The following is a 19,431-nucleotide window of genomic DNA, read 5'->3' on the forward strand; positions in this document are numbered from 1 at the left end:
TGTTCGATGGCACAACAACAGATGTGTTACAATTGGTACAAATTTTGACAAAGTTGAACCTTTGGGAGCAGCTAAGCGGTACAGTAGACAAGTAAGTAAGAAGACACAAGTGCAACAACCTGCCGTTTTGAAGTCGTATAACGCGTACATGGGAGGTGTTGACCACTATGACTGGTTAGTTGGAAAATATGTGACGGTAATTAGAGGGAAAAATGGTACTGGGTTCTATTTACACGTATGTTGGAAATGGCCCTCGTAAATGCCTGGCTCTTCTACAGATCAGTACATGGGAAAAATGCACTGGATTTACTGGATTTCAGACGTGCTGTTACAGTTACATATCTGAAATTGGACACTGGAAGACCGAATATTAGACGTCCAATGGAATACCCATCAAGTCAGTTGAGAGTGATACCGGACATCAGGTTTGATGGAAATGGTCATATGATTGACAAAAGAAGCACGCAAAGAAGATGTGTAAGAGCTAAATACAACGGGAAAGCCAAAACATATTGTGTTAAATGCCGTGTAACACTGTGTGTGAAGTGTTTTGTACCATTTCACAAGAAATAAATAGTTAAGACTTGAATACAGTTTAGTATGCTGTACGATACTGTTAGATCCCAGCGTCCTATTTTGAGGACGGCCATTATATCAGCATGTATAAATATTCTCTGGCTATTTTTGTACTTCTTGTGGTTCATACACTATGTACATTATAATTAAGGAATAAAAAATTCAATTTAAAAAAAAATAATTTGGGACTTAATGGGTTAATTTTTTTACTAAATATTCTTTCACATATTTCATTATTCATGTTCCCTTATTTCAGATTGGATGAATTACCGTTCACAATTGTTCCCTAATTCATTATATAGTCGGTAACATTTAGAAAACCGATCACCCCACAACAAAAACTTTCTATGACTCTCATAACAGCTTTCAGTATTGTAATCTGCGGTTCAAAATGTGTGTGAATTCCTTAGGGACCAAACTGCTTAGGTCATCGGCCTCTAGACTTACACACTACTGAAACTAACTTATGCTAAGAACAACACACACACATACACACACACACACACACACACACACACACACACACACACACACACACACACACATGCCCGAGAGAGGACTAGAACCTCCGGCGGGAGGGACCGCTCAGTCCGTGATGTGACGCCTCAAACCGCGCGGCCACTCCGCGCGGCTAATTTACAGTACCTAAATGCAGTTTACTGTAATGATAGTACATGCAATAGGCATTTATTTATAGCTGAAAATGTGTGACAGTTCATTCTCAGTAACTGCTATATTAAAATCAGTATTGGTTTTTAAAAACAATCATTGAATTAATATCACAGTAATCGACTCTATCTCTAAACTGCCATTAACATTATCACAGCAAAGATAGACGTAAACCCAACACCCACCCACGGCAATGATACAAATCAACATGCCTACCAACCCCATATATAGTGACCCGATTGTAAGAACATACGACTAGAAAAAAGAAATTATCATATGATTAAGAGAGACAAAAATTTCAAACGTTATGAGAGACTGGAACTCGGTAGCAGAGATAGGAAGAGAAAATAACAGGGGAACATGGGCTCAGGGGAAGGACTGAAAGAGGAAGCCACCTGGGAGAATTTTTCACAGAGCATAATATGATCTATATTGTTGTGTTCTATCTCTTTTTTCGCATTTTCAAATTTGCCGGATTGTAAGAGGGTGCGAACGTTCCACGTACTAGTCCTTAGATTTTCCACTTTCCTCTCCTTTTTCTTTATCTTTACACTTTCAGTTATCCTCCATGTACTCCCCTTCCGGAGATCCGACTGAGGCGACGTTTTACCTCCGGAATCATTATTTTGTACTTAGAGGGCCATGTCAAGTGCGCCTTAGATATAGTAACATTTTATTCAGGCGAGGAAAAAAACGGAATGAATGGAGTAGTTTCATGGTAAAGGAGAAGGTAAAAACTATGATAATGAAGATGGAATACATAAATACCAGAGTTATTATACTGAGGTTGAAAGGCCACAAGAAAGACGTAGTTCTGATACAGGACTACATGCTAACAAGTCAACACAGCAACGATGAAACTGAAGAGCGCTACAGCAGAACTGAATCACTGGTGGAGAGAGAGAAGAAAGAGGCGTGCGTAATAGTAATGGGAGATTGGAACACGGTGGATGGAGAAGGGAAAGACGGAGATGTGGTTGGAAAGTTTGGATTGGGTAACAGAAACGAAATAGATGCGAGCATGGTCAGATTTTGTAAGGAAAACTCATTGGTAGATGGAAACACGCTTTCTGAACATCACAAAAGATGACGGTAAACATGGACATCGAATATACACAATAGCAGATACCAGGTCGATTACATACTAATACAGAGTAAATTCCGGACATGCATGAGAAATGCCAAGGCTTATCCAGGAGCAGATATTAACTCTGACCACAACTTGGTTGTAGCATATGTGCAGATTAGATTGAAAAGAATGTTGGTAGGTAAAGTGAGAGACAATTTTAACTTAGATGCTCTAAAGGAAGAAGGAATGACCAAAAAGGTAGGAGACGAGGTACTGGCAGAAGTAAAGCTGTGAGTACCGGCCGTGAGTCGTGCTTCGGTAGCTCAGTGGTAGAGCACTTGCCCGCGAAAGGCAAAGGTCGCGAGTTCGAGTCTCGGTCGGGCACACAGTTTTAATCTGCCAGGAAGTTTTAATAACCAAAAAGCTTGAAGAAGAGTTCCGAGACAAGTGGAAACTTAGAGAAAAGACAGGGGGCATAAATGAACAGTGGAACCAGTTCAGAGACAGCCTGAAAGCAACCAGTAAAGATGTCGTTGGTCTGATGAAGTGCAGGGGAGAAGGAAAACGTCGGTTACCGATGACATGATCTTGAAGATGACAGAAAGGAGAAAACGGAAAAACGCACAAACCGATGAAGGAAAAGGCAATACAGAAGACTGAAAAATGAGCTGGGAAGAGTAACTGGTCAGGCCATGGAAAAATGGACGAGAAAAATCTACTCAGAAACTGAGACACTGGAAAAAGAGGGCAAGTATGAAAAGATGTATCGAGTAGCCAAGGAAGTATTATTTCAGGGAAGGAAGAACAAGACAAATATGGAGATAGAAGGGAAAGATGGAACTCTTAAGTGACTCACACGCTGTTCGGATGTTAAGAATATATTGGAACTCTCTATGAAGCATATCAAAGACCTTCCGATCTGCAGATTGAGAAGGAAGAATCAGTAAATGAAGATGAAAAAAGAGATTGTATTCTAGGTACAGAGGTAAGTGAGGCATCGAGAGACCTTAAAAGCAACAAAAACTGTGGTGTAGATGACATTCCGACAGAAATCTTAAAGAGTTTAAAAGAAACAGGCGAAAATGAGTTGACCTCTCTTGGCAACTACATCTATGACAAAGAGGCATGGCCAGAAGACTTTCTCGTAAGTATAATAGTCCCAATCCCAAAGACTAATAATCCCAAAAGTGTGAAGACCACAGGACAATAGGCCTAATATTGCAGGCAGAGAAAGTAGTTCCTCGAATTCTGAATAGGAGGCTATATGGAACACTGGAAGAAACACTGGCCGAAGAACAATATGGTTTAAGAAGGGGAGAGGGAGCATAAGATGCCATTGGACTTCTAAGAAGCATCGACGAAAGATACACAGAAAAGGGCAAAGAAGTGTATGCTGTTTTCATACACCTCGAAAAGGCCTTTGATAGAGTGCAGTGGGATAAGCTGTTAAATATCTTGTAAAAGAAGGGAACAAAGTGGAAGGAGAGAAGATTGATCGAAAATCTGTACCTGAAACAGAAAGCTCCGGTACAAATAGGTAATGGGATCTCTGAAGATAACAAGATTGGGATAGGTGTTAGACAGGGCTGGTGTCTCTCCCCGATCCTATTTAACATCTATCTGGAGGAAGTACTGGAAAGCTGTTTGGACGGGACAAGAGGCGGCAGGATAGGTGGGCGGAAAATTGAATGTACTCGTATAAGATTTGCAGATGACATGGCGATCCTTGCAGGAAATCAAGAGACGCTGACTCAAATTATAAGTGACCTTAATTAAGCCGGTGCAGCATATGGCATGAAAATTAATAAAAAGAAAACCAAAAGCATGATCATAGGCGTCCGCAGCTCGTGATCTAGTGGCTAGAGTTGCTGCCTCTGGATCACGGTGTCCTTGGGTTCGTTTCCCGGCCAGTGGGGATTTTCTCTGCCCGGGGACTGGATGTTTGTGTTGTCCTCATCATTTTATCATCATCATTCGTGCCAGTGGCTAGATTGACTTGCTAAAAGATTGGACTGTGTAAAAATTGGGACTTCGTATGGGCTCTGATGACCGCACAGTTGAGCGCCCCACAAACCAAACATCATCATCATAGTCATAGGCCTGAAGAAAAGAAAAGTGAGAATTAAGTTGGGGTCAGAAATCATAGAACAAGTAAGAGCATTCGAGTATTTGGGAAGCTGGATTAAAGACGACATGGATTGCCAACAAGATATCAAAGTGAGAACGGATCTGGCGAAAGAGGCTTAAGGAAGCGACTGGTTAAGTGCTTAATATGGAACGTGGCCTGTATGGAGCAGAAACGTGGACTTTGAGAAAGCAGGATGAGAAGAGAATTGAAGCTTGTGAAATGTGGATATAGCGTAGAATGGAGAAGATCAGCTGGACTGATAAAGTCAGGAATGAAGAAGTACTGAGGGGGATTGGAGAAGAACGGAGGATGCTGCTGACGTTGAAGAACAGGAAACTAAACTGAATAGGCCACAATCTAAGAAGAGATTGCCTTCTAGTAGAGGCAACTGAAGGTTTCGTTCCGGGAAAGAGAGGGAAGGGCAAAAGAAAGGTTCAAGATGCTGGATGATGTCAGCAGGCCACAGGGAGGATACCAAAGAATGAAGAGGAATGAAGAAGACAGAGAAGCATGGAGGGCTATTGCTAACACTTTGCTTACGGGTCATGAAAGAAGGATGCATATGTGGAACAGAGTTTTCGAAACTAGATTTTAAATTGTGAGAGTCTTCCAGGTGCAGATGCAAATTGACGATAATTTATTGGTTATGAACAATAGAATACAACGAACGAAAAAGGTAGCAAGTTAAAGTGATGGAACCTGATTAAGTTACGGTTCAAAGTTTGTTGATAATCTTAAAGGGATCATTAGGCGGTGACTGACTGTAACAGAGAGAGAAATTCACTAGAAGTAGAATGGCCACTTTTGGGAGAAGAAATAGTGAAGGCTGCAGAGGATAAAACATTTTTTATATAAACGTTAGTTCCAACCTTTTAATGTTACCTCTCTAGCTCGTAGATTTGACCTGAAGATAATGTCAAGGAGATACAAGTAACCAGGAGCAATAATAAAAAAAAATGAGCAAGAGATGACTGTATTATTGGGTCAAACATGGTCGCAGACCAGCTAAACTTCATTTTGTCTATAGTACTGTCATCAGTATAATTTGGCACCTATGGCATTAAATCAGACATGCTGATGTAACAGCAGATTATCTTCCTTAGCTAGATGTGTGCCTCCACTGGTCAATTCGACAGCACTTTGGAGCTACCCCATTTGGAAAACACCTGTAGCCACTGCTGTAACCAGCTGGTCCAAGCATGGAATGACTCACCATGCCAATGCTCCAGCCATGTATGTTCCTGAGGTAGGTGGGTGCCTGTGTCAGCAGGGTGGACAGCACCCAGAAGCTGCCCCACTTGGCCAACACCAGCAGCCACACCTGGCGTGAGGTCAGGATGTGTCCCCATGGAGTTGCTGGCTGCAACAATATGTAGTTTGTTGCTCTCGACTGGTAAATCTCCGTTTCCTGGGTTACATTTAAGCCATGAAAGAACACAAGCCATCAACAAAGAAGTTATCATGAAACAATGTCTCTCATAGCAACTCCATGTCAAAAGATTTTAGTTCAATCCATTATAATAAATTTATCTAAAAGCTAGGCTTCCAAAAGTCTCCCAATATACACTTACCAACTCCTTCAGCATTTCTAACTACTTGGAAAATGTGCTAAACAATTCTTCCTGGGGAATGTCAGTCAACTCGCCAATGTACGACGCAGTAGTTTCTTTATTTGCAGGGCGTTTCCGCCCTGTGAGCACTTATTCGCTACTGGGGAATAAGAAGAAGTCCCAGGGTGCCAGTTCAGATAAATTAGCGCACTGGACAGAAAAATAGTGACCCGCAGCAGACATCTCGATGATATCATGTAACACTCGCTCTGGCCTTGATAATCGCCTCAGTTTGGCGAGGAAGAGGTCAACAAATTTTTTGAGGTGTGCCATATCCAAATGTACCCACTTACGGTTGTTTAGATTCAGTACAGCTACTTCCCACATTTCGAACGCTGTTACAAACAGTAATAGATATTTTCCATGGATTACGGTTGGGTGATTTAGCGGCCCAGTCGTGATACGATGGAGAGACCCAGTATTCTTCAAACCAGGGAGGCATGACAGAATCCCAAAGAAGATGACTTATCATGTTGGAACATAGGAGTGTCGACAGCAATAGCAATCTATGTCCACATCAGTAGTGGGACAAAGCCACCACCACCCCACGCTGCATTGTTGACAAATTTATTCAAGATGACGGATCCAAGATTGTATTGATAGGTATGGCAACATTGCAATGACGTCATGGTGGCAAGTTCAAATATTGGCAGGGAGAAAAGGTCACTTGGGCTACAACCACTAACCTAAGTAAATGGTGGGAAAAGAGGTCACTTGGGCTACCACCACTAACCAAAGACATTCGACCACCACCTCTTCCTTGGAATTGGTGGAAAAAGGACTCAGCCTGTGCTGGACTGCTGAATAGGATGGATGTAAGTATTTTGCATGCAGTCTTTATTTAAACAATTTGAGTTTCATAGGCAGTAGCTCAATCCAGTGTGTTCACCATTAGATCTGGAGTCCAACTGACCTATTACACAGTACTGTCACCAGAGGGCTCTATGGTCCCATGGTGGTCTGGGGAAAAATGGTGGGAAAAGGACTCAGTGCTGTGCTGCTGGAGAGAAGAAGGAGTGTACTTTATTTATTTTGGAGCAATTTATTTAGGGAGGGATTTCACATAGTTTATTTATCACACTAACACAAAAGACTCACTCTGACGTGCTTGGGAGTACAATACACAGCCTACAGACCTGCAAACTACTCGTAAGTCACCGAAATAATGCAGTACACTGATATACAGACATGCAAACAACTCGTAAATTGTCAAAATAATGCTTGTAAAATGCTGTGCAACCACGCTCACTAATTATGAATTGTCGAAATAATGCCTGGCTCAGCCCACAGGTATGATCACAAAATAATGCAACAGACACGTCCACTACTCGTGAAATTGTCAAAAAATAATGCATATTTAACGCTCTGCCAACACGCTCACAGTGCTTAAGCAGCTGAAAATAATGCACTGCACAAACACTCATCACATGTAAAAAAATTTCGAACTATCAGCAAGAAACTCGACAGTGACATATCAACGAACTATTTCCTACACAGCTCCAAGGCGTGCACAACGGATGGCGCGCTCACGCCAGTCTCATACGCGAGACACGTCTGGCCGCTCGCATGTCTTTGCCATTGCTGGCGCGATACCTTTCTACCTGCTGTCCAGTGAATACCTAATTACCGAGTGACTCACCATCGTAGGTGCAGATAAAAGATTGTCAGTGTTATACTGACGTCAAAGGTCTATGTAAAGAGCCAAGTCCTCCCTCTGGATGTGCTATAGACATCTGTTGCAATGCTTCCCAGTATATCATAGGGTACATTCTCCCTAGCGCTCCTAATGGGACATGCAACAAGACCCCTCTGGGGTCAAGTGGGTAACCAGCTTCAGAGCAGTATTACGAGGTGCATTCAAGTTCTAAGGCCTCCATTTTTTTTCTCCGGACTGGAAAGAGATAGAAACATGCGCATTGTTTTAAAATGAGGCTGCGTTCATTGTCAATATGTCCCAGAGATGGCAGCACCATACGGCAGATGGAATTTTACCGCCAGCGGCGCGAATGAGAACTGTTTTAAATACTTAAAATGGCGACGTTTTCCTTACTTGAACAGCGTGCAATCATTCGTTTTCTGAATTTGCGTGTTGTGAAACCAATTGAAATTCATCGACAGTTGAAGGAGACATGTGGTGATGGAGTTATGGATGTGTCGAAAGTGCGTTCGTAGGTGCAACAGTTTAATCAAGGCAGAACATCGTGTGATAACAAACCGAAACAACCTCACGCTCGCACAAGCCGGTCGGACGACATGATCGAGAAAGTGGAGAGAATTGTTTTGGGGGATCGCCGAATGACTGTTGAACAGATCGCCTCCAGAGTTGGCATTTCCGTGGGTTCTGTGCACACAATCCTGCATGACGGCCTGAAAATGCGAAAAGTGTCATCCAGGTGGGTGCCACGAATGCTGACGGACGACCACATGGCTGCCCGTGTGGTATGTTGCCAAGCAATGTTGACGCGCAACGACAGCATGAATGGGTCTTTCTTTTCGTCGGTTGTGACAATGGATGAGACGTGGATGCCATTTTTCAATCCAGAAACAAAGCGCCAGTCAGCTCAATGGAAGCACACAGATTCACTGCCACCAAAAAAATTTCGGGAAACCGCCAGTGCTGAAAAAATGATGGTGTCCATGTTCTGGGACAGCGAGGGCGTAATCCTTACCCATTGCGTTCCAAAGCGCACTACGGTAACATGTGCATCCTACGAAAATGTTTCGAAGAACAAATTCCTTCCTGCACTGCAACAAAAACGTCCGGGAAGGGCTGCGCATGTGCTGTTTCACCAAGACAACGCACCCGCACATCGAGCTAACGTTACGCAACAGTTTCTTCGTGATAACAACTTTGAAGTGATTCTTCATGCTCCCTACTCACCTGACCTGGCTCCTAGTGACTTTTGGATTTTGCCAACAATGAAAGACACTCTCCGTGGCCGCACATACACCAGCTGTGCTGCTGTTGCCTCAGCCATTTTCCAGTGGTCAAAACAGACTCCTAAAGAAGCCTTCGCCCCTGCCATGGAATCATGGCGTCAGCGTTGTGAAAAATGTGTACATCTGCAGGGCGATTACGTCGAGAAGTAACGCCAGTTTCATCGATTTCGGGTGAGTAGTTAATTAGGAAAAAAATCGGAGGCCTTAGAACTTGAATGCACTTCGTACGACGACGAAAAAGACCACCAGCGGATGAAACTCCTGATAACTCTGCAGCTGTAATCAAATCGGGGAGCTATTCACAAATCCACTACAGTTAAGTATCTAGATCTTAGTGTAGGTCCTCAGTTCTAGATTATTATGTGATTAAATGGTCTAAAGTTGTATAACAACTTTTTTTCGAATTCGTGTGAGAACATATGACCCTTGTTTGAGAAATGTAAGTCTAGAAAAATGAGTCTTGCGTGGTAGTCTCACGTTGTCTTCATGTACTGCTTACGAATGTAAGAAAAGTTAATGTCTTAATGATTTTAAATACCTGTGTAAACTGATAGCAAATGCAAAAAAAAAAAAATGGCTAAATTACTTTTGCATGGCTAAATTACGCCCCACAATAGTAAACTTAATAAATAACAAAAGGAAAAGATAAACGCTTACCAGTGACATCTTATGGAGGTGAAATGCTGCAGTGTTGCGCTACACGTGTTAATCTTGTTGTTCTCTCCAACCATCAAATAGCACATTCGATGAAAAATGTTTTTAACTACTTTTTTGGATGGTACGAATTTAGACACAATTGGAAATGGTGTACAGAAGATGCCTCTTGACCAACCTTGTAGCTGGCAGCATCAGCAACCAGTCTGACTTGCAGATAATGTAGCTCAGCATGGGAGATGCGCGGGTGGTGATGAGGGTGGTCGAAGACGAGCAGCCACCAGGCCAGGAACCAGACAATGGCCGCCAGTGTTGTGGCATAGAAGATGGCGGGCCAGCCCAGCCAGCCAATCAGCACACCTGACACCGGGAACGTCAGCGCAGCTCCCACACTGCTGCCTGCAGCACCGAGATGGCTCTCTCAGTCTGGTAAATTTCTACAGAATATCAGTGTGACTATTGTGTATCATGGTTCCTTTACCAGTTTTGTTGTTAACAGCTTGTGGCCTTGCGATTAGTGTTGTTGACTCTCCAACAAGGGGCCTCAGGTTCGATTTCTGGCTGGGCAAGGAACTTTCTCCTCTCGGGACGTGTGTGAGTGTGTGTGTCATCATCATCGAAGCGGAAGTCGCTGAAGTGACGTCAGATAAATAGACTTGCACCAGACAGGCACTCCAAGCCAAGTGTACCATTTTCACATTCCATTTTCATGACCGGTTTTGTTCAGATGTTGACCCAAATGTAATGCACAATTATGTAAATTGAAGGTTCAGAGGGGGAGGGGTGGAGGAAAGAAAGGGAAAAGGAAGGGAGTAATGATGTCAGCTGCGTCGGGACTTCATGCAGAGTCAGCACAGACAGGTGAACATGTGTGCTGGACCAGGATTCGAACCTTGGATCCCCTGCTTACTAGGAAGCTGCGTTAATCACTGTGCCACTGAGACACGGTAGTTACCGTAATTGCGCGGAATAACTCTGCACTCCTCTCCGCCGACCCACATTCCTACCCGGTGCCGTCTATCTGCAGTCCCTGTCCAAGTGTTAGTAATCTGACTGGGTGAAAGTAATGTGCATCGGTCACGTACCGCGAAATTATTCCAAGTAGGGTTTTACCATCCAGACGACATCGAGAACATCAAAGACGGAGTTCAAACGGGGGCTGGACAAGGGTGGAAAGTGACATCTATTACGTTCTTTTCAAAGGACCCATTCAGTCTTTCGTTGGAAGCAATTTAGATGACCACAGGACGCGTAAATTGAAATGAGAGGACGGGGATTTGAGCGCATCTCCTCACGAACGACATTTCAGTGGGTTAACCATTGCGCCAGCTCTTTCACGTATGGGTAGTCATAGACGGATGACTAACGCTTGTGGACAAATATGAGGAAACGATATGAGATCTCAGGCTTTCCCGGCGAATGTGCTGTATCCAAGGTTCTCGGGTGTCCAGCCGGATCCGTTCGTCGAAGTTCCACGATATTTCGGCGGATAACCGTTCCACCATCATCAGGTGGTGCTGATGGAATGATCTGTCTGCGCTGTGTCCGTGGTATTTATGTCCGCGGGGTCCCGAGTCGTACCCCGGCGCGGGCGGCCGGCGGGGGGCCGCGCGGTGGGAGGGGTGGGGGAAGCTGCAGCCACGCCCGGTGGTAGGCGCAGTCCATCTCCGTCCGCCGTGGCGGAAGGATCTCGCGTCCGCTCGTGCCGTTGCTCTTTGATGGTGTTTAATAACGGTTTCGAGGCCTTGCTAAGTTGAAACCCGGTGTCCCTGTTGATGAGGTTATCTGTTACTCGAATTTCTATGGCCTCCTTGTAGATACTGTCCCAGTAGGCACTTGTGGCAGTCAGGATTTTTGTCTCTTCGAATTTCGCTGTGTGTCCGGTTTCAATGCAGTGTTCTGCTAGGGCCGAATGGCTGGGTTGGCGTAAGCGGGTGTGACAACAGAAAACTTCAGAGAAACCGTCTGTTCACTAGGATGTAAGATCCCCAATTATACTGTATCGCAGGAAAAGACTTTTATCAAGGGATAACTACCGTTTCGTTAGTGGTGAGAGTGACAAGAGCTCTTGCTAAACATTACTAAATGCCTTCTCTGAAGACACTTCAGAAGACCGCTTATGTTCGACACATATTGAAAGTAATGGTGACAAACAAGCCTGACCTTTTCGAGGCAACTAGCATTGCAAATGGTATAAGTGATCCTGAGGCAGTTGTGTTAATAATGTTACCAGAGTACAAATAGTTACTACAACAAGTAGAAAGATTTATGTGTGCAGCAAACTAGATAAAGGCAGTAGCGTCAAACCACAGTGAAAAACTTGAAATATTTAACTCTGGAAAGGAGCTTGTAGGAGAAGCTCAAGTTTAAAAGAACAGTTGAGCATTCACTGGATGGATATGTACCTAACAGAACAGCCCGTGATGGAAGGAACCCTTCATGGTATACAGGTACGGTAAATAAACTCCTAATGAAGCAAATACTTCTGCATAAGAGATTTAAAATAAAGATAAAGCTGTAGATAGGGCGATACTGAATGAAACGCGTTTGGCTGTCAAGGGAGCCCTGCCTGAAGTCTTCAACGACTACTGTAGCTAAATACTATTGTAGGATCGCTCATAAAACCCGCAGCCATTGTGGCCATACTTAAAGCCTGCTAGTGGCACCAAAGTTAGTATCCAGACAGTCATGGTGTAGACAGGAACTGAAGCAGTCTATCGAACGAAAAGCAGAAGTACTGAACTCCATTTCAAATTTTCGTTTACAGAGAAAATTCGAGAGTTCTGCTCTAATTTAATTCGAATATAACTGCAAAGATCAGTAAAACAGAAGTGTTGGTGTCGTTGAAAATCAGTTGCAATCGTGTGAATCTAGGAATATACTACAACACCACACGTATCGCTCCCGTGGTGATCGCGAAGACAAGATTAGGTAGTTAAAACTCCCGCAGGGGTTTTTAAGGAGTCATTCTTCTCGCATTCCAAACGCGAACTGAATGGGAAAAAAGCCTCTCATGCACTTCACAGTGGTTCAAAAAGCATAGGTGCGGATTTAGATCTAGATTCAGTACTTTTCTCTAACTGCGGGTGCGAAGGAAGTGCTTCTTTCCACAGCCTCAGCATAGAGAGGCCTTAAGTCAGATTGACCCCATATTTACCACTCCTAAACAAATCTACATTAGCCTTACTGGCGCAGCGCATCAGAAAAGCATTTGTCCTGCTTACAGTCTTCATCGATGAACCTGCTGCAATATGTTTTCACCACAACTAGTCCTGTGGTATTAAACAAAGAGTTCTCCATTCGAATAGTCGTCATTAGCTGATTGTTTTGCAACTCAAAGGAGGGGGAGAGAGAGAGATCCTACAGGGCACAGAAGCATGTACGAGACGCAATTTTCCAGCCGATCCAGGTTAAGTTACAACCACCCTCAATCGGTGAAGGAGGTAACGGACGCTACTTGGGAGATAATAGACCCAGTATTAGCGGTCTCAAATCCAGCAAGTGTATATTGTGCACTATAGGAGGAGAGATGATGGTGTGCAATTACCAAGTCAAAGGCTGTGGGTCAGTATATCAAGCATGTGATCTCTGTCTGATGGAGTGACAATGCGTCTCGTTGTTCACTTTAACAGATGTCTTAGATGCAGACATTAAGCTATGTGCTATTCGAGATGAATAAACTATGTGCCAACACTGGATTTCACTCTCATTCATCGTTTACTCGTCATCTGCAACACCACAACATCATACTGCGAGTAAAATAACCTTGTGAGTCGTGTTTCAGTGAGTCAAGTAGTTTGGCCTAGGCGTCAGCGAGTCGCATTTTTTTCTATGTTCCACGTGTGACCGTGCTGCCTGTATTGCAGGTACGGGTAGAGTGTTGTCAGGTGAGACAGGGTACACAGTGCGGAAGGGGAACAGACAAAGACGGAGTGATTTATATGAGTACGTGCCATGCTGTGTACTCGTTCAAATGGTTCAAATGGCTCTGAGCACTATGGGACTCAACTGCTGTGGTCATCAGTCCCCTAGAACTTAGAACTACTCAAACCTAATAAACCTAAGGACATCACACACACCCATGCCCGAGGCAGGATTCGAACCTGCGACCGTAGCAGCAGCGCGGCTCCGGACTGGAGCACCTAGAACCGCACGGCCACCGCGACCGGCTGCTGCGTACTAACCGGCAACACCGCGGGTGAGAGACGCTGAGAATAAGAGAAGGGGATAGTTTTCGAAGGGGGCAACCGAGGCTTCAATAGGTCTCCGGCCATGTTCCTCGTGGTTTGTCCGTCTGTTAGTCTGTTCGTCCGTCCCTGCTCCGTGGTTGTCTCGATGTCTGGTTTTTGAGGTCTGTCAGTCGGTATGTTTATTTTTATTTTATTTATTTACTTAATTATTTATTTAACCTGATCTGATTAAGGTCATCAGGCCCTCTCTTAGATTGGACCAGGGTATACACGTAAAGTGTCAATTATATCATAGATACCAAAGAAATAACAACATGACGACTGGTATTGAAAGGATTTCAGTGTCCGAAGTGCTGATGTGAGTAAATTATACTGACTATGAAGTAACAAAGTTGATAATGGCGTTACTTGTATTACTGCAACTGCATCCATTATTAGTGATAATAATAATAATAATAATTGTGGCATCAATAAGCATAATGATAGTGGCAGATATAAGAAGAATTTATAAGTCTACAAAATGGTATAAGAAGAATTTATAAGTCTACAAAACGAATGTTTTCTGATATGTAACGAGTCCTGGGAAAAGGAAATTTATGGAGACTACTACAGCTAAGAATACTGGGCAGTGAGGAAGATCAGGTTAGAAAGAGGGATGTACAAAGGTAACGAGTGTGTACAGGGACAATAGTAATCATGATTGTTGCTTTAGTAGATATGTCATGATCTGTCATCTGAAACCGGAGGTATTATTCAGTCCTCTAACATAATGCGGGAGATCGTTCCAGAGTTGGGTTCCTGGTACTGAGAAGGGAACCCAGAAGGTGACTGAATGATGGAATGGGACAGAAAGGATTTTACTCTGACGGGAATGGGCATTTCTGTCACGTTGTTCAGACGAGAACGTTAAGGTCGAAGGTATGGAGGCAGAGGGTATGGAGATCTTTGCGCCTGTCTGCATACAGCCAGGATAGCTATACATATGATGGTGAAATTTGACCAAAGAGTCGAACATCACAGGTATAACAAACACATACATAGATAACCAGTTCCAGGCGCCGTGAGCTTTCCTGAGAAAGGTCTTGCAAGATAACATCGCTGTAATCAGTAATTGTAAGTGTAAAAGTATGCACATGTTTCTTTTTCAGGTGAAGAGGAAAGAGTTTTTTATATTTTTGTAGGGTGTGGAGAGATACCGATGTCTTCTTGCATTATTTGCAGCTATGTGCTCAGTCTAATTTAGATTTTCATCTATTGTTACTCCTAAACTCTTTTCTGAAGGAAAGATGATATTCGTCACATTTAGAATTAAAGATTGCAGGGATTCCCTATATTTCGAGCTAATGAGCCTAGAAGGATCAGCCAATACTGCTTGGGTATTGCATGGGTTGAGCTTTGATCCTATATCATGCGCCTGTTTTGATAGTGCACACAAGTCGGTATTGAGATTTTTGATAGCTGTCGTAAGGTTTATAGGTTTTGTACTTTGATAAAACTGGAGTAATCAGCGTACATGTGGTACTTGCAACAGAACAGGACCGATGACATTTATGTACAATGAAAAGAGAATAGGACCTAATACTGAACCCTGGGGAACGCCTGATACTGACTTCGTTGTGACTTCATGGTGCCGGATATACAGCGTTGCTGGCTAGATGTCAGGTCTGAGCGAAACAATTGCACTGCACTTCGCCAGGAAATTAGACTGCTAAGTTTTATTAGTGAAATGTCATAGTCGGCATGTCTTAAGGCTTTGCCGAGGTGTAAGAAGTACATCATTGTTGCCTTTTGTGCATCTATGGCAAGTTTCAGGTCATCTGTTACCTTCATTGAGGCAGACGTTGTTCTGAGAAGTTTACATAAGCATGATCGATAGTCATTTAGTAGATTGAGTGGTGGTCCAGCGGCGATTTAAGTATTTGAAAATATTTTGCATTCTGTGTGGACTTTGACGAATTTTGTGAAGTTTTCGACTTAGTTTCTGGTACAGTCGAAGGATTTAGAATAATTCTGGCACAATCTGGACTCTGATAAGTTTGCGGTGTGCCACAGCAGTTAGTGGAAACGTTATTTGAAATCCATATCCAAACGATCTATAGGACAATCAATCATTGTGTCGGTCTGAGTGAGGATATTTTATCATAATTTCTAGCTGTGGACGCGGTTTTGAGTTTTTCCAGCTAGTTTATTAATTTATAGTGCATTTTTATCCACTGATGAATTGAGTCATATCATATATTGTTACACAATAGCTTTTGTTGATTACCAGAGACAATAATGTGTGATAACTGGGCAATAAATTTGGTGTGTGAAAACTCAAATCACTTGTAGTACCGGTGGTGATTTAAAACGTGTGTATGTTCACTCTAGCAGTTGATGGAATTCTGATCAGTTGTCAGCTACCATCCTCCAGATTTCTTGTAAATTAAAGTGACGCATTTTGGCCCCTAGACGAACAGAAGTCGTGCCCAATTTTATCAATAAATTTCAATTTAACACCCACGCAAGTCCCGACCCACGATGATTTAATAAACAAGATTAAGCATTTTCTCCTCATGTGGTATTTTCGTGGTTAATCAAACAAGGTATATTTCTCCCATGGCACGGAATCTCTCCCACTACATGACTGATTTTCAGTCACGGCCAAACAACAGACGTCCATGTACACACATGTGGGAACTCGCTCCTGCTACCAAAATAATTACTATGAGCCAGTCAGAGGTTCCCGTACTTGAATTTGAACAAACATTCCAGCCGGCTGGTGTGGTCGTGCGGTTAAAGGCGCTTCAGTCAGGAACCGCGTGACCGCTACGGTCGCAGGTTCGAATCCTGCTTCGGGCATGGATGTGTGTGATGTCCTTAGGTTAGTTAGGTTTAAGTAGTTCTAGGTTCTAGGGGACTGATGACCACAGAAGTTAAGTCCCATAGTGCTCAGAGCCATTTGAACCATTTGAACCAAACATTCCAGCTGCCTACGCTGGCCTTAACGGTTGCTCCCACACTTCGTAGGTTTGTGTTCTTACCTATTTTACTAAAAATGATTCCTTTCACTTCTCGCGTGATTCAGTCGTCACTTCAGGCCCCTGCTGGTTTGGGACGGCAGACTGTTCTCTGCTCTATACCTCTACGACTATTCTGTCTCCCTAAGTTAAACTTCCTTTCGCTAGCCAGCTGAAAGCTCCAAGGCTGCCATAATTACAAGACCCTCTCACCATACCAAGAGGAAAGGAGGTGTAGAAATAATTAGAAATACAATCGTAGGCAGCACTGAAAAATCCTTGCAGTTCTCTTGGAGCGCTAGTGATGTGACTTGACGGAGTATTGGAATATGCATATTAAGTTATAAAACAGGTTACAGGACAGTTTGGGAATAAATTGCAGAGTAACACATTTAAAATAAAAATTTTATTCCCTAAAGTTAACTTTGGTATCAAGAGGAACGTTGTAAATAACGATCAAAATTTAAGCAGAGGAGGAGGAGGAGGAGATTAGTCTTTAACGTACCCTCGACAACCAGGTCATTAGAAATGGAGCACAAGCTTGGATCAGGGAAGGATGGAGAAGGAAATCGGCCGTGCTCTTTCAAAGGAACCGTCCTGGCATTTGCCTTACACGATTTAGGGAAATAGCAGAAAACTTAAATCTGGTTGGCTGGATACGGGTTTCTACGTCTACATATATACTCCGCTAGCCACCAAGCGGTGTGTGGCGGAGGGCACAATTCGCGCCAATGTCATATTCCCTCCCCCCTCCCCTCCCCCCCCCCCCCTCTGTTCCACTAGCAGATCGCGCGAGGGAAAAACGACTGTCTGAACACCTCAGTACGAGCTCTGATTTCCCTTATCTTTGAATGGTTTGTATTGTTGTCCTCCCAAATGTGAGTCCAGTGTGCTAACCACTGCGCTACCTCGCTCACTACCAACATTCAACATGTACCGGTAATGCTCCTGAGATTTTGACTGCTCAGAGCAATGCAGAGTGTGATCAACAAAAATGATGAGCTACCAATAAAATAATACAGTATATTAATAAATAATACAGTTTTGTGGTGAAATGAACACACTCAAATTTTAGAAAGTATACTTAAAACTTGCTGATGATGAAGGCTTAGTCAGCCGTCAGCATTCAGAACACAATTTCTCCAATTGCTGGCGAGTATGGGGGATGTCATGAACTCCCTGAGTCTCCGCAGTCCATTTTGTCAACTGTTGTATGAGGATGTTGCAGTGAACTTCAGTTCAGAGATTGATTTGATGAAGCTCTCTATGCTAATCCATATTGTGTCAGTTTCTTCATCTCTGCTTAACTACTGCATCCTACATCCATTTTAACTTGATTGCTTTGTAGCTTATATCATTCTGAACGTCTGATGGTATCTCTCCAGACTCAAAAATTTTATAAACCAACTCGGTTTACTCATCATTTCCCCCAATTATCTCAAAAATTCCGAAGGAAGCTTATGTTTTGGTAAGACCATTAAAATTTCTATGCATGGTTGGCTCTTTCGCCCGTACCAGCTTTGCGACTCTTGCGGGCATTTGTGTCGCTTGCTCCTTCATCCGACCCAGTTTATAAGGGTCCGACAGCGACGGAGAGCTCTGAAGAATCAGTCGATCGCATTTCGTTACTCACCGAGGTAAGCGGAGATGAACTTGCTCCTGTCGTTGGGCGGCACCCAGTTCGCCGTCATGCAGTGCATCGATGGCCACGCCATTCCCTGCAAAACAAAATCAGCTTAACTGTAAAGTACCATTCGCTAAGACGTTCCATCTACATATGTGGAGTATTCTTCCTATTGATATTCGAAAATAGAAAGCTGAACTTTGTAATTCAAATCAAAATGTTTCTCAGGAATTTGGTTAATACCAATATTTTAGTTTACTTAACTTACAGGTCATAACATTGAAGATCGAGACAGTTAAATAAATCTTTCTCCTACAGTAACGTGGGCGCTACACTAAACTTCTTGAGAGATTTAAACAATTTGCCGAACAGAACTCAGTTGCAGCCGTTTTGTCCATTGCAACGAAGTCATTGGTAAAGCCTAGTTTACACGACGACATTGGGTTGCGCCACTCGTTACGTGGAATGAGTTGCACGCAAGTGGTTTCATGTATGACTGTAGACACGGAACACCAGTATACACTTCAGTTTCGTCGTTGTGTGGGTCCCTGAGTCTGAAATGAAAGTTTTGGCAGCTGCACGTCGCACGAGTTGTGATGGAGTTAAAGCTTGTTGGGTGGAATCGCTGCATAAGAAAAAAATAAGAAGCGTGTTGCCATTCGTGTACGGATGAAGAAAAGACGTTAGCTCGGTTGCTCAGCATCCTTGCTGAAGTAATTTATAACGGAAGATCCAAGAAGCTCTTTTAATTATCTTAGAATGTCACCAGAACTGTTCACGTTTCTTCTAAATAGAGTTAATTATGCGATAAGGAATAAACATACTGTAATCCATGAAGCACTGTCGCTAGAATTGAAATTACACATCGTATTGCGTGCATTACAATCGAGAACACTCGGCATGCTATAAGATACGGTTTTAGTTGGTGATGACGCTATTTCATTAACGCCAATAATTATTAACATTAATAGT

At 43.2% G+C, this 19,431-nt stretch overlaps 1 protein-coding gene across 1 annotated transcript in view; it reads right to left on the bottom strand.

The window, feature by feature from the left end:
- The window catches only part of LOC124775694 (sialin-like), a 172,957-nt gene that overhangs the window by 93,862 nt on the left and 59,664 nt on the right, over positions 1-19,431 (bottom strand). Inside the window, exons 4-6 of the mRNA XM_047250521.1 lie at positions 18,469-18,553; positions 9,825-10,045; positions 5,656-5,802 (exon numbers count right to left, since the gene is read on the bottom strand). Coding sequence (XP_047106477.1) covers positions 5,656-5,802; positions 9,825-10,045; positions 18,469-18,553 — 453 coding nt within the window. The remainder of the gene's footprint in view (positions 1-5,655; positions 5,803-9,824; positions 10,046-18,468; positions 18,554-19,431) is intronic.

The sequence above is a fragment of the Schistocerca piceifrons genome, chromosome 2 (genome assembly GCF_021461385.2).
Source record: "Schistocerca piceifrons isolate TAMUIC-IGC-003096 chromosome 2, iqSchPice1.1, whole genome shotgun sequence".
In the NCBI taxonomy this organism is placed as follows: Eukaryota; Metazoa; Arthropoda; class Insecta; order Orthoptera; family Acrididae; genus Schistocerca; species Schistocerca piceifrons.